General features: G+C 36.0%; 1 protein-coding gene across 5 annotated transcripts in view; it reads right to left on the bottom strand.

The window, feature by feature from the left end:
* The window catches only part of WDR49 (WD repeat domain 49), a 194,064-nt gene that overhangs the window by 160,945 nt on the left and 18,886 nt on the right, over positions 1–14,233 (bottom strand). For all 5 annotated transcript variants that reach the window (XM_031663599.1, XM_031663600.1, XM_031663598.1 and 2 more), the window contains exon 3: positions 1,266–1,706. In XM_031663599.1, the coding sequence (XP_031519459.1) occupies positions 1,266–1,706 (441 nt within the window). The remainder of the gene's footprint in view (positions 1–1,265; positions 1,707–14,233) is intronic.

Here is a 14,233-nt window from a genome sequence, read left to right as displayed (position 1 = left end):
GGGAAAAAGGAAAAGCATGTGTATCAAAAGAGACATATTAACCATTCACAATATTTGGACCTTATTCAGATCTTCATTGAAACAAACTATTAATAAGACAATCAGGAAAATATGTACATGACTGGATATTTCATGATATTAAGAAAATATTGCTATGGATATTAAGTGTGATAGCGGTATTTTGGCTATGCTAAAATAGAGACATCTTTTAGAAATACAGAAATATTTACAGATGAAATAATATGATGTTTTGGATCTTAAGGGGGAGGTATAGATGAAACAAGATTAGCTGTGAATTGAAAATTATTGAGTGAATACTGAGTACATCAGGTTTCTAATACTACTCTCTCTGCTTGTGCATGCACTTGAAAATTTTCATAGTAAAATCTACCTTCTGCTTAATATAAAATATTAACGTGGATTCTTCAAGATCCAACCTTCCATGTCAAAATTATTTTACTCACAGTATGTTATCTTTCTGAGAAGTATAGGTATATGAAGATGTTTAGGCCGGGCGCGGTGGCTCACGCCTGTAATCCCAGCACTTTGGGAGGCCGAGGCGGGCGGATCCCGAGGTCAGGAGATCGAGACCATCCTGGCTAACACGGTGAAACTCTGTCTCTACTAAAAATGCAAAAAGTTAGCCGAGCGAGGCGGCGGGCGCCTGTAGTCCCAGCTACTCGGGAGGCTGAGGCAGGAGAATGGCGTGAACCTGGGAGGCGGAGCTTGCAGTGAGCCGAGATCGCGCCACTGCACTCCAGCCTGGGCGACTAAGCAAGACTCTGTCTCAAAAAAAAAAAAAAAAAAAAAAAAAAGAAGTATAGGTATATGAAGATGTTTAGACCCAGTAGGCCCTATCTATTAGAATGAAGACACTGACTAGTACAGTGATCAGAATTAGATAAGCAGTTCTCCTTAATTGCACTGAATCCTGCCATGCACAGTAATAGCCTCTCAGTTCTACATATAGATCCATGATCCTGCTGTAAACTATACAGGAGTAAAGTTCTTATAAGCTAATAATGAAGCATGGCCTCATTGAAGACAGAGCCAGGAATCTGAGCCATCAGCCACAGTGTCATTACAAGGCACCCAAGAGAACAGCTTGGGAAATCCTGTAGTTCTGTTGGCACTACCTGTTCTCCCTCCAGGTCAGGAGAAAGCTACCAAGAGTAATATAGCTTTCTGTTACTGCTAGCCAGGAGTCCCACCCCATAACTTTTTCCTCTTTTACAAACAGTAATTTTTTTATAAAGAGTCTGTACCTTGTTTACATTTTCCAGAGAAACCAGGCTTGTCACCCACAGGTGTTTGAGCTTGGTGGCATCTGAAGTGATGGGGAATGTTTCTTGCAGCTTTAAATTCTCTCCCCAGATTGCTAATAAACCTTCTTTACTAATCGTCAGATAATGACTTGAACTTTTTAAGAAAATTACTTTTTGAATGTTGTCCTTGTGTTTTACTGGGAGGAATTCCAGGTCCTTCCACTGGGGCACCACAGTTGCCTTTGCTCGTTCATCTTGCTTGTTAAGCTCTAGCAGTATAAAGGAAGTCAGCTTGTCCCAATTAATGAAGCCGTCTTGGGCCACATCCACTTTGTCAAAGAGCTCCCCGTATTCTTCCTTCGTGCCCCAACCAACAATCTCTGTCATCTTCTGTGTAAAGTCTTCTCTGGACATACAAATGATTTTCCTTGGCTCTGGGGACTAGAAACGGGAATCCAAAAACAATAATGAGACAACAGTGAAAGCATCGTATGCACAAGAGCACTGTGCTACCCACAAAGGTGAATTTAATCAGCAATTCTGCCAACATGAAAAGAAAAATGTCTTTTGCTTGATAACAGTAATATACTCAAGTGAACTTAAGCTGGGGACCAAGTAACTGACAGGACTAGAAGCTGACATTCTCAGTCACAAAGAGTCAATCATGAAAGTCCTTATATTGGGAAGAGTAAGGCAGGAGAAGATGTGATGATGGAAGCATGGAGTGATGTGAGGCTGTGAGCCAAAGAATTCAGGTTACCTCTATTTAAGCTAGAAAAGGCAAGGAAAGGTTTCTCCCCTAGAGTCTGCAGAAGAAAGGCAATCCTGACAACTTGATTTTATCCCTGTAAAATCCCTTTGAGGTTTCTGAACTCCAGAACTGTATATTAATATATTTGTGTGTTTTAAGTCATGGTTTTTGGTAATTAGTTACAGCAGCAACAGGAAATTAATACAGACATATCCCCTTTTGTTGCACTTCGCTTTATTGTACTTTGCTGATACTGTGATTTTTACAAATTGAAGGTTTGTGGCAACCTTGCAAGTCTATCAGTGCCATTTTTTTTCAATAGCATGCCTACTATCCCTGTGTCACATTTTGGTAATTCTTATAATATTTAAAATTTTATTAGTAGTAGTATTATATCTGTTACGGTGATCTGTGATCCGTAATCTTTGATGTTACTACTGTAACTGTTTTGCGGCAGCATGAAGCACGCCCATACAAGACAGCAAACTTAATTCGTAAGTGTTGTGTATGTTCTGATTGCTGCACCAACCAGTCATTCCGCTTTCCCTTTCCCTTTCCTTGGGCCTTCCTATTTTTTCAGACACAAAAATACTGAAATTAAGCCAATTAATAACCCTATAAGAGCCTTGAAATGTTTAAGTAAAGTCAGAGTTTTACATCTCTCACTTTAAATCAAAAGCTAAAAATGATTAGGCTTAATGGGGAATGCATGCCAAAAGATGAGCAAGGTTGAAAACTAGGCCTCTTGCACGAAACAGCCAAGTTGTGAATGTAAAGGAAAAGTTCTTGAAGGAAAAGTGCTATTCCTTTGAACACGAGAATGATAAAAAAGTTAAACAGCCTTATTGCTGCTTTGAAGAAAGTTTTAGTGGTCTGGATAGAAGATCAAACCAGGCACAACATTCCTTTAAGCCAAAACCTAATACAGAGCAAGGCTCTAACTTTCCTTAATTCTATGAAGGCAGAGAGAGGTAAGGAAGTTGCAGATGAAAAGGTGAAAGCTAGCAGAGGTTGATTCATGAGGTTTGAAGGAAAGAAGTCATCTCCACAACATAAAAGTCAACATGAAGCAGAAACTGCTGATGTGGAAGCTGCAGCAAGTTATTCAGAATCTCTAGCTAAGGTAACTGATGAAGGTGGCTACACTAAACAATACATTTTCAATGTAAATGAAACAGCCTTATTTGGAAGAAGATGCCATTTAGGACTTTTCATAGCTAGAGCCATGCTTGGCTTCAAAGCTTCAAATGACAGAATGACTCTCTTGTTAGGGGTTGATGCAACTGGTGAGTTTAAGCTGAAACCAATGCTCATTTTTATTCCCAAAAATCTCTAAGGCCTTAAGATTTATGCTAAATCTGACTGGGCACAGTGACTCATGCCTATAATCCCAGAATTTTGGGAGACTGAAGGGGAGGATTGCTTGAGCCCAGGAGTTTGAGAAAAGACTGAGCAACATAGTGAGACTCCATCTCTACAAAAAATAAAAAAATGAGTTGGGCATGGTGACATGAGCCTATAGTCTTAGTTACTTGGGAGACTGAGGTAGGGGTATCACTCAAGCCTGGGAAGTAGAGGCTGCAGTGAGCCATGATTGCGCCACTGCACTCCAGCCTGGCCAACAGAGAAAGACCCTGTTTCTGTGCTCTATAAGTGAAACAACAAAGCGTGCATTATAGCACACTGTTTACAGCATGGTTTATTGAATATACATGGTTTACTGAATATACAGCACGGTTCACTGAAGCCCACTGCTAAGACATACCGCTTTGAAAAAATATTCCTTTTAAAAAGGTACTGCTCCACCATGTCCCTGGTGGCTCGAGAGCTCCAACAGAGATATACAAGGGGTTTAATATTGTTTTCATGCCTGCTAACACAATGTACATTCTGCAGCCCATAGATTAAGAAATAACTTCAACTTTCAATTCTGATGTTTTGTAGGGTATAGCTGCCATAGACAGTGATTCCTCTGGTGGATGTGAGCAAAATAAATTAAAAACCTTTTGGAAAGGATTCACTAGAATGGCATCATTTTAGATGCCATTAAGAATATTCATAATTCATGAGAGGAGGTCAAAATGTCAAAATTAACAGGAGTTTGGAAAAAAGTTGATTCCAACTCTCATGGAAGGCTTTGAGGGGTTCAAAACTTAGATGAAGAAAGTTAACTGCGGATGTGGTAGAAATGACAAGAGAACTCCAATTAGAAGTGGAACCTGACGATGTGACTGAATTGCTGCAATCTCATGATCAGACTCGAATGGATGTGGAGTTGCTTCTTATAGATGAGCAAAGAAAGTTGTTTCTTGAGATGGAATCTATTCCTGGTGAAGATTCCATAAACATTGTTGAATGACAACAAAGATGTAGACTATTAAATAAACTTAGTTGATAAAGCAGTGACAAGTTTTGAGAGTATTGACTTCAATTTTGAAGGAAATTCTATTGTGAGTAAAACACTGTGAAATAGCATCTCATGCTACAGAGAAATCTTTCATGAGAGGAAGAATCCATCGATGTGGCAAATGTCACTGTTATCTTCCTTACAAAATTGCCATAGCCATCTCAGCCTTCAGTAACCACCACCCTGATCAGTCAGCAGACATCAACATTGAGGCCCTCCACTAACAAGAACATTACCTCTCGCCAAAGGCTCCAATGATTGTTAATTTTTTTAGCAATAAAGTATTTTTTAATTAAGATATGTACAGTTTTTTAGATATAGGCTATTGGACATTTAATACCCCACAGTATAGCTTAAATATATCTTTTATTGCTCTAGGAAACAAAGAAATGTGTGTGACTCACTGTATCCTGATACCCACTTTATTGCAGTGGTCTGGAACCAAATCTGCACTATCTCCAAGGCGTGCCTGTCAAGTGGTTGTTGAAAATTGGGTGAATCCCTGAAGAATGTTTAGTGAAGCCAGCAAAATTACCCCATGGTGAAACTTTAATGAAAGGGCAATAAGTTAACTTCTATACACATGCCATTATAAAGAACAGTGAAGCCACATGCAATTGATTCTTGCTGTTCGTAGCTATATTCTATAAAGTCTCTGAGAACACTAAATTAGTAGATACTGAACCATTGCTCCTAGGGGAAACACAGGGTTAAGTTTCTGCAAGCCTCTGCACAACTGCTCACTACATAATTTTGTTTATGTGTGTTTCTGTTGAAAGACATGTTATTTAATATATTGTTAATTAATCACAATTAAATTCATAGCCAACAGCATCATAACTTGTGCCTGAATGAAGCTAACACATATATTTTCTCGGTGAGACGTATCTCAGCCTTCTCGTGCTTAGGAACACTAGCCAGCACTCCACCACCATACTTGGGGGCCATTTTAAAGTGTGAAATCCCCAACAATAAGCACAACATGTGAAAAACGTGGCACTAAAGAGGTGTTGAAAACAATGAGATCACTTGGACACAGGGTGAGGAACATCACATACTGGGGCCTGTCAGGGGGTGGGGGACTAGGGGAGGGATAGCATTAGGAGAAATACCTAATGTAAATGATGAGTTGATGGGTGCAGCAAACCAACATGGCACACGTATACCTACATATCAAACCTGCACAAGGTGTACATGTACCCTAGAACTTAAAGTATAATAAATAAAGAAAAAAAGAAAAAAAATTGCCGTATGCTAAAAAAAAAAAAAAAAAAGAGAGAGAGAGAGAGAGAGCGAGAGAGAGGTTAAAAAGGACGCTTGCTTACAATATGAGGGCTGAACAAGAAAGCAGACTGTTGCCTTGTTTGATCTCCGCTTGGAATGTACACATTGGGAGACTCATATTTTTTGCCACTCTGCACATGTCCGGGAAAGACCATTAAAGTGCCACGAGTATTGATTTGGGGATTAATCAATTTTAGGAAGTAGGCAAATTTTCAAGTATAAAATTCACAAATAATGAAGATTAACTGTATTTCAAACAAGTATGTAGCTTAAATTGATGGGCTGTTTAGTTCAGTGAGATTCATTATGAGAGAATAAACTTCTCCCACCATGTCAGAGCCAGAGTCAGGCCTGGAAGAAGCACGAGAGGCAGCATACTGTGGAGCAGGTCAAACCAATGTAGGTTTAAGCCTGATTCCACCAGAGATTGTGAGAACTACTGGCAAGGTACTTCACTGCTAATTTCCCATCTGTAAAGTAGGTAAAGCAGTATCAGTTGTAAGAAAATTGTTATGAAGATTAGCTGAGATAATAGAGGTTAGTTTAATGGAGGTTAGTCTAGGCACTTAACTAATTAAAATAACTTTCTGAGAAATAATTGATATCAAGCCCTTTGAACCAGCCAGGAGTTAATTATTCGTATCTTTTTTCAGTTATTTTTAGTCCAAAATGTTTAGATAGCTGGACATTTTTGAGGGACCCAGATTTTAAGGGTAGAGAAAGAAACCTGGTCCTAAAAGTGCTCCATCTGTGTCAAAACTGCAAACTATTTCTGAAAACTAAGGCAATGTTGATTTTTATTTTAAACTATTACATAATGGCATCAATCAGTCTCTTAGATTGTCTCATCAATAAAACAACATTTAAAAGCAGAATATCAGTGTATTTTCTTCCTATAAGCTGGTAGTTTACTTTTTATTTCTGAGAATAAGAAACTACTCTGACAAATATCAAAACAATTTCTTCTTTACATTTAAGAATGTAGAATTAGAAACAAATTGTAAATGACAAATTTTCTTTCCCAAAGTAATATAAGCAATCAACTACATACTTTTCTGCACATTGATAATGCCAATATCCACTGGGGAAAGAGACAAGAAATATGGCTAGGTTATGAAATTTGGCTCAAAAAGTACAATTGTATGATATCCCTGGCAGTTCTGTTATCCATTGTTCACCCATTAGCTTGCTAAGTTTGAAAATGAAACCATGTTTTAGCCATACCTTCAGTTAAAATCTAGTAGTTTATTTTTACTAAAAAATCCTAACTTTTTTGAAGAAGCATGATGCTTTGATTAATATGTTGTTTATTAATTCTATCATATGCCAACTTGAATAAATTAGTTAAATGTACAATTAAGGTAATTGATCTTTTATACAAGCTTAAAAGCACAAATGCATTAACTTTTACCACATAATTAATTCTTGTTTTATCAGTGACTCCCACCCTCTGGGACTAGAATTAATTCATTCATGTCTTCATACTATATATATCATACACTGTGGTTGGGAAATCGTGTGGTTGTGAAGAAGGTGGAGCTCTAAGTCTTAGCCCCAATTATGGCACCTCTAAGTAGGAATAATAATAATGAATTCCTAGTGCTGTTATGAAGATCTATTCATAATTTAATGTACATATAGCACATGGGATAATTTAATGTATGTATAGCACATTTATATTCAATAAATGTTAATGCCCTGCTAAAGGGTTTGGGGAATAGAAAAATTACAAATTGAGTCGTCATGTCAGCAATGATGGTTTTCTGAGAATTTAGTCAAACTCGTGTGTGTGTGTGTGTGTGTGTAAGGCTTTGGAGACGTTCATAATTACTAATATTAGTGATCTCTACCAGGGTGGCTAGTTACTAACTAGATAGTTCTTAAAGATTTGTTAGGGGCCCAGAGAATAGGTGCAGGAGACTGTACCAGCAGAATGGTCTGAAACTCTCTGCTTCTATGACTATTATCATCATAGCAGCAGATCTAATTTTTGTCTTAAAAAGAAACAACCATACACACTGTTTCAGTTGCTCTTCTTTAAAGGCACAAATATAAAGCTGTCCTAAGTGAGCCTGGTGAAAGTAAAGTTTACCTGTTCCCAGGACCATGGCTCTTTCACATATACAAGAGCGACATTTCATCCATGTGAGCAATCCCAGCTTCTGTCTTGTCTTTAGCCACTCATAGTGCTGCTCTGTGAGCCAAATATCCCCATCCTGGACTTACTGGCGGAAAGTAATTCCACAGAAAGAAAGCAAAGATAACCTTTCAATCTAAAAAGGAACTTGCATAGAGCATCATTTAGTTGCTACAAACTCTTAGTTTGCATTGGATTCAATACTGAGTGGCGAAATAATTTACCATTGAGCTGTCTTTAGGGATATACATACACATGCATATACAGACATACATCTTCAAATTAGTGCTAATTTAGTTAATGTCTGGGCTTTATGCCTGGATTTGACACATAACATTTGTATGCCCTTAAGCCAGTCATGACCTCTCTCAGGGTTTGCATGAAGTACCAAAAAGATAATCTGTATGAAGGCCATCTTCTTTACATTAGACAACTCTATTCAAGCATCAATTATTGCTGACGCATCTACAACAGATGAATTCACAAGTATACACTTAATATAGATAGGGAAATATTAGGACTTCAGGAAATTTTACTTCATTATAAAACATAGAGCGTAAAATAATTCTCATTTCCTTCAATGAAAAGTTTAATTACTATGGCTTTAATAAAATCTTTATTATTCCAATAAACAATGTGCTCCCATTCAAATGTAGGCTTTCAAATAAAAACTACTTAATAGTGTTTTAAAGATATGTCCTTTGATTTTTATTAATCTATGTTATCTATATGGTCTTTTTGAGGTAATAATTAGTGCTCATGCCTCTGTTAGAACTCCTCTTCTAATAAAGGTGAAAAGTATATGAGCCATTAGAAAACATAATCTCATTCAGCTCTTCCTAGTACAATGTTTGTACATTTATTTTGCTATATCTATTTAACTACTAAGAAAATAACCAGTTATTAAATTGTCTACACTTGTTGTGGCAAGAGCCAGAAAGCTAATATACTCAGAATGTCCAGCTGATTATATCACTAGACACAACTTTAGACCTTTTGAAAATGTTCCTGCCTTCCTGAATTCTTTTCAAAGAATATTCTGAAAATCATTTCCTTTTGCCTAAAAAGCATGTTTTGCAGTTACAGTCAGTTCTAGTGAGCTGCCTGTCTATTTAGAAAAAGCATAAACTCTAAAATTTCCTTCAGCTCTGAGCTTTATAAGATTTGGATTTAACCATAATTTATATGAAAAGTGAGCTCTAACCATAAGTGCAAAACTTTAAAAAAAAACACCTTGACACTCGACAGGCATTTTTGCCATTAAGAAGAGATCATGTGCCATTGGCAACTTGAGTGTGCCAACATACTTTTACAAATGTTTATTTTTTGCACAAAAGAGTCCACGTGTATTATAGAAAATGAAGATAATTTAAAAATTAAAATCATTTATAATGCCATCAGCCTTTCAGATTTATTTCTAGGCAGAAACAGAAATGACCACTTATTATTTACAAAATAGCATCATGATATACATACATATCTTTCTATGTTGCTTTTTCCACTTATATCATACCATAAAGCTATGCCTCTTACAATATACATTGGTCTTTATTACTATTTTTAATGACTGCACAATATTTTATAGTGAAGACATACAATTATTTATAATCCCATTATTAAAAATTTCAATCGTTCCCAATGCTTTACAATTTTATATAAACAACCCAGCAACATATATATATTCCTACATACACATCATTGCTAAGCTGTCCAATTATTTCCTAAGGGAAATTCTCTAGAAGCATAATTACTGAATCAAAGAATTTACATGTCCTGAAAGTTTTTTAAATATATTTTGCCAAATCCTCTTCTAAAAGGTTGAATACATTTACATTCCCATCAACAAAGTAGGAGGTTGCCTGTACTCAAGACCCTCATAAAGGTGTGGTATTATTCTTCTTAAGACTTATCGATTGGTTGCTAAAGTATAGTTCTATTAAATAAGCCTAAATATTACTTACTTTCTGGAGGAAAAATATATTTCTAAAGCGGACATTTTATCTTTCAAAATCTGCCAACCCTTAGAAATGTTGTTTATATTTTCGTCCCCTCTTTCCAATAGCATATTTCATAATGAAATGAGGAAAGAAATACTTTCTTTTCTCCTACTCTGCAAATAAGAACTTGGCCAAGACAAAAGTCCCAGTTCAACACTATTGAGAAAGCACAATCCAACTTGGTCTGGGTATTTTCTCTTCTGTCAACGGTTGTCAGTGGGTTAGCATTTCACTGACCCAAGGTTTACTGCCCTTAAGTCATTGGTGAGTATTTGTTTCCAGAAACTGAAAATAAATGTCAAATGATAAGTTGTAAGCCACTGGGAGAAATACATCCATCCATCCTTCCACCTATTGATCTATTCATTAATAAATGTATATTAAAGATGTATACCATATAAAGCAGCACAGCATAGGTATACTTATTTGTTCAGTTAACAAATGTTTATTAAGCGTCGGTTCCATGCCAAACATTATTGTTAGTACTCACCACTAAATTTTTTAAAATTTTTTTATTTCCATAGGTTTTTGGGAAAGAGGTGGTATTTAGTTACATGAGTAAGTTTTTTAGTGGTGATCTGTGAGATTTTGGTGCACCCATCACCCGAGCAAAATACACTGAACCCAATTTATAGTCTTATTCCTCAACCCCTTCCCACTCTTTTTCCCTGAGTCCCCCAAGTCCATTGTATCATTCTTATGCCTTTGCATCCTCATAGCTTAGCTTCCACTTGTGAGTGAGAAATACGATGTTTGATTTTCTATTCCTGAGTTACTTCACTTAGAATAATAGTCTCCAGTTAAATTCAGGTTGCTGCAAATATCATTAATTCATTCCTTTTTATGGTTCAGTAGTATTCTATTGTGTGTATGTGTGTGTGTATATATATATATATATATGTATATCACACACATACACACACACATATATGTATATCACAGTTTCTTTATCCACTTGTTGATTGATGGGCGTTTGGGTGGCTTCCACATTTTCACAATTTCAAATTGTGCTGCTGTAAACATGCTTGGGCAATATCTTTTTGGTAAAACAACTTCTTTTCCTCTGGGTATATACCCAGTAGTGAGATTGCTGGATCAAATGCTAGTTCTACTTTTAGTTCTTTAAAGAATCTCCACACTGTTTTTCATAGTGGTTGTACTAGTTTGCATTCCTATCAGCAATGTAGAAGTGTCCCCTCTTCACTACATCCATGCCAACATGTATTAGTTTTTGATTTTTTATTATGGTCATACTTGCAGGAGTAAGGTGGTATCACATTGTGGTTTTGATTTGCATTTCCCTGATCATTAGTAACGCTGAGCACTTTTTCATATGTTTGTTGGCCATTTGTATATCTTCTTTTGAGAATTGTCTATTCATGTCCTTAGCCCACTTTTTGATGGGATTGTTTCTTTTTTTCTTGCTAATTTGTTTGAGTTCATTGTAGATTCTAGACATTAGCCCTTTTTCAGGTGTATAGAGTGTGAAGATTTTCTCCCACCCTGTGAGTTGTCTGTTTACTCTGCTGACTGTTCCTTTTGTTGTGCAAAAGTTCTTTAGTTTAATTATGTCCCAACTATTTATCTTTGTTTTTATTGCATTTGCTTTTGGGTTCTTGGTCATGAAATTCTTGCCTAAACCAACATCTAGAATGGTTTTTCCAATGTTATGTTCTAGAATTTTTATAATTTCAGGTATTAGATCCATCTTGAGTTGATTTTTGTATAAGATGAGACATGAGAATCCAGTTTCATTCTCCTACATGTGACTTGCCAATTACCCTAGCACCATTTGTTGAATAGGGTGTTCTTTCCCCACTTTATGTTTTTGTTTGCTTAGTTGAAAATCAGTTGGCTGTAAGTATTTGGCTTTATTTCTGGGTTCTCTATTCTGTTCTGTTGGTCTATGTGCCTATTTTTATACCAGTACCATGCTATTTTGGTGACTATGGCCATAAAGTATAGTTTGAAATCAGGTAATATGATGCCTCCAGGTTTCTTCTTTTTGCTCAGTCTTACTTTGGCCATGTGGGCTCTTTTTTGGTTCCATATTAATTTTAGGATTGTTTTTCCTAGTTTTGTGAAGAATGATGGTGGCATTTTGATAGGAATTGCTTCGAATTTGCAGATTTCTTTTGGTAGTATGGTCATTTTCACAATGTTACTTCTACCCATCCATGAGCATGGGATGTGTTTCTATTTGTTTGTGTCATCTATGATTTATTTCACCAGAGTTTTGTAATTTTCCTTGTAGAAGTCTTTCACCTCACCTCCTTGGTTAGGTATATTCCTAAGTATTCTATTTTTTCTTTTGCAGCTATTGTAAAAGGAGTTAAGCTCGTGATTTGATTCTCAGCTTGGTTGCTGTTGGTATATAGGAGAGCTACTGATGCGTGTACATTAATTTTGTATCTGGAAACTTTGCTGAATTATTTTATCAGTACCAGGAGCTTTTTGGAGTAGTCTTTAGTGTTTTCTGGGTACAGAGTCATATCAGCAGCAAACAGCAACAGTTTGACTTACTCTTTACCAATTACTTTGAACAAGACGACAAGATCAATGCTCTTTGAATACACACACTTCAATGTAGAGACTAGGTGTGCTGGTTACTAATAACACATGTTTTTAGGTTACCAAAAGTAATAAGATTACAAGCATCACATTAACTATTGCTTTTCCTAATTTTAAATGGCATGTAGCCTTTAAGCATGCTGAAACATTCCATTAAAACGTATTTTGTATGGACTAGATACCTTTCCATAATTTTGAAGTTGTCTGATTTTATTTCAGATCATTAGAATGCTGCAATGCTTTTTTTATCTACACGAAAAATTGCTCATAATAGGATCTCAAAATTTTATTTTCTTCATAAGCTGCTAGTTTTATCAACACTTCACCAAAATTAATATTTCTTTTGTCAGACATTTGGCATGATTTTTCTTTAATGTTCCATGACAGCTGAATGAGTATACGCTATCAATATGCAGCCTTTTCCCCTATAACTATAATTACATTTAAAATTAACATGCTGGTTTCTCATGCTTCATTCTGTTGTACTTGCCTCAATTTCCCTTGGTTACAAAGCATATTGGTTATGAATATGTATTAGGGTTTGCTGTCAAATTCTGTGAACGTCTCCTGGAGGAGAAGATTAGATATGTTATTGCAAAAGAGATGCATCAGTTTATATCATCCCCTGCAATTTTTACCTACTAATGAACATTTATGAGAAAATGAACAACAGAACAGGGGAAATTAGTCTGCTAGTCAAGGTCCATAGCACTCTTTTTTTCTTGCTTCAATAGATTTTAGTAGAATTTAATTTTCATTTTTACTATACTATCAATTATTCAAGAGCCCATCAGTTTGAATAAAGTTAAAGTTTTGTAACTAACAAAGACACAAACCTTGACTGAATTTAAGGTTTGGAACCAAACTCTCACAAGTCAATAATTCAACATTTCGATTTCCTATCTAGCTGGTGAATTAGAAGTGAATCAAAGCTGAAGGAGGAAAAACTCAATAAATCTTTCTCTTTTAAATGAAGATGATCATCACCCCTGAGAAATATAATTGTTCTTAATAATTTTCTCTAAGTCTGTGAAATTCTTCAATATCTGCTATGGATCTAAAGTGTAGTTTATCACTATCATCTTTTGCGCCTAGGGTAGAAACTTGGGGGAATAAGAGTGACCAGTGAAATGGTGCAGCCAACAGAGAGCTGAGCTACATTGATTTTCATTTGGAAATCTCACTGTAGCAATACAAAGACATATTTTTTTAAATTGCTATTCCTTTGTTGGAGACCATGATTATGGCAAAGAAGTTTATGCATCCATAGGATCATAGATTCATACCATGTTGGAGCTAGAAGAAAGTTTAGAGAATCTACACCAAACCCTTCCTTTAAAGGGAAGAAACCGATGTTCAGGCTTATTAAGAAAAGATTTCTCTGAGGTCACATAGTTCACTATTGGCAGAAACAGACCTAGAACCAAGAATTTCCAATTCTTAACCACTTTTATCACACTTCAAATACACTGGCTTCAACAAAATCTGATTTTCTTTAGGATAACACAGTCATGAACAAACCAGAAAAATATGAGGTTTGAATGTATACTCCCAAATAATCTCATACTATTTTGATAAAAGCTATCTATTTAGAAGCCTAAAGCTTTATAATGATATACTTACATTTCACATATAAACTTTGAATCGATAAGATAAGCATAAAAAGTCAGAAAGATTCTAATCCACGTTCTGAGGGGAATCTTTTCACCAAACTATCAGCTCTTTCTTACTGTCACATCCTTCTCAAACCAAAGATCACACTTCAACCAATCTCTGGTAATTATCTTCGTTCTTTGGTTGTGCCATCCTTTCACCCCAGAT

The sequence above is a fragment of the Papio anubis genome, chromosome 2, assembly GCF_008728515.1.
Source record: "Papio anubis isolate 15944 chromosome 2, Panubis1.0, whole genome shotgun sequence".
NCBI lineage: Eukaryota > Metazoa > Chordata > Mammalia > Primates > Cercopithecidae > Papio > Papio anubis.
Note: the sequence above shows the minus strand (reverse complement) of the source record. Positions and strands in the feature narration are given on the sequence as shown.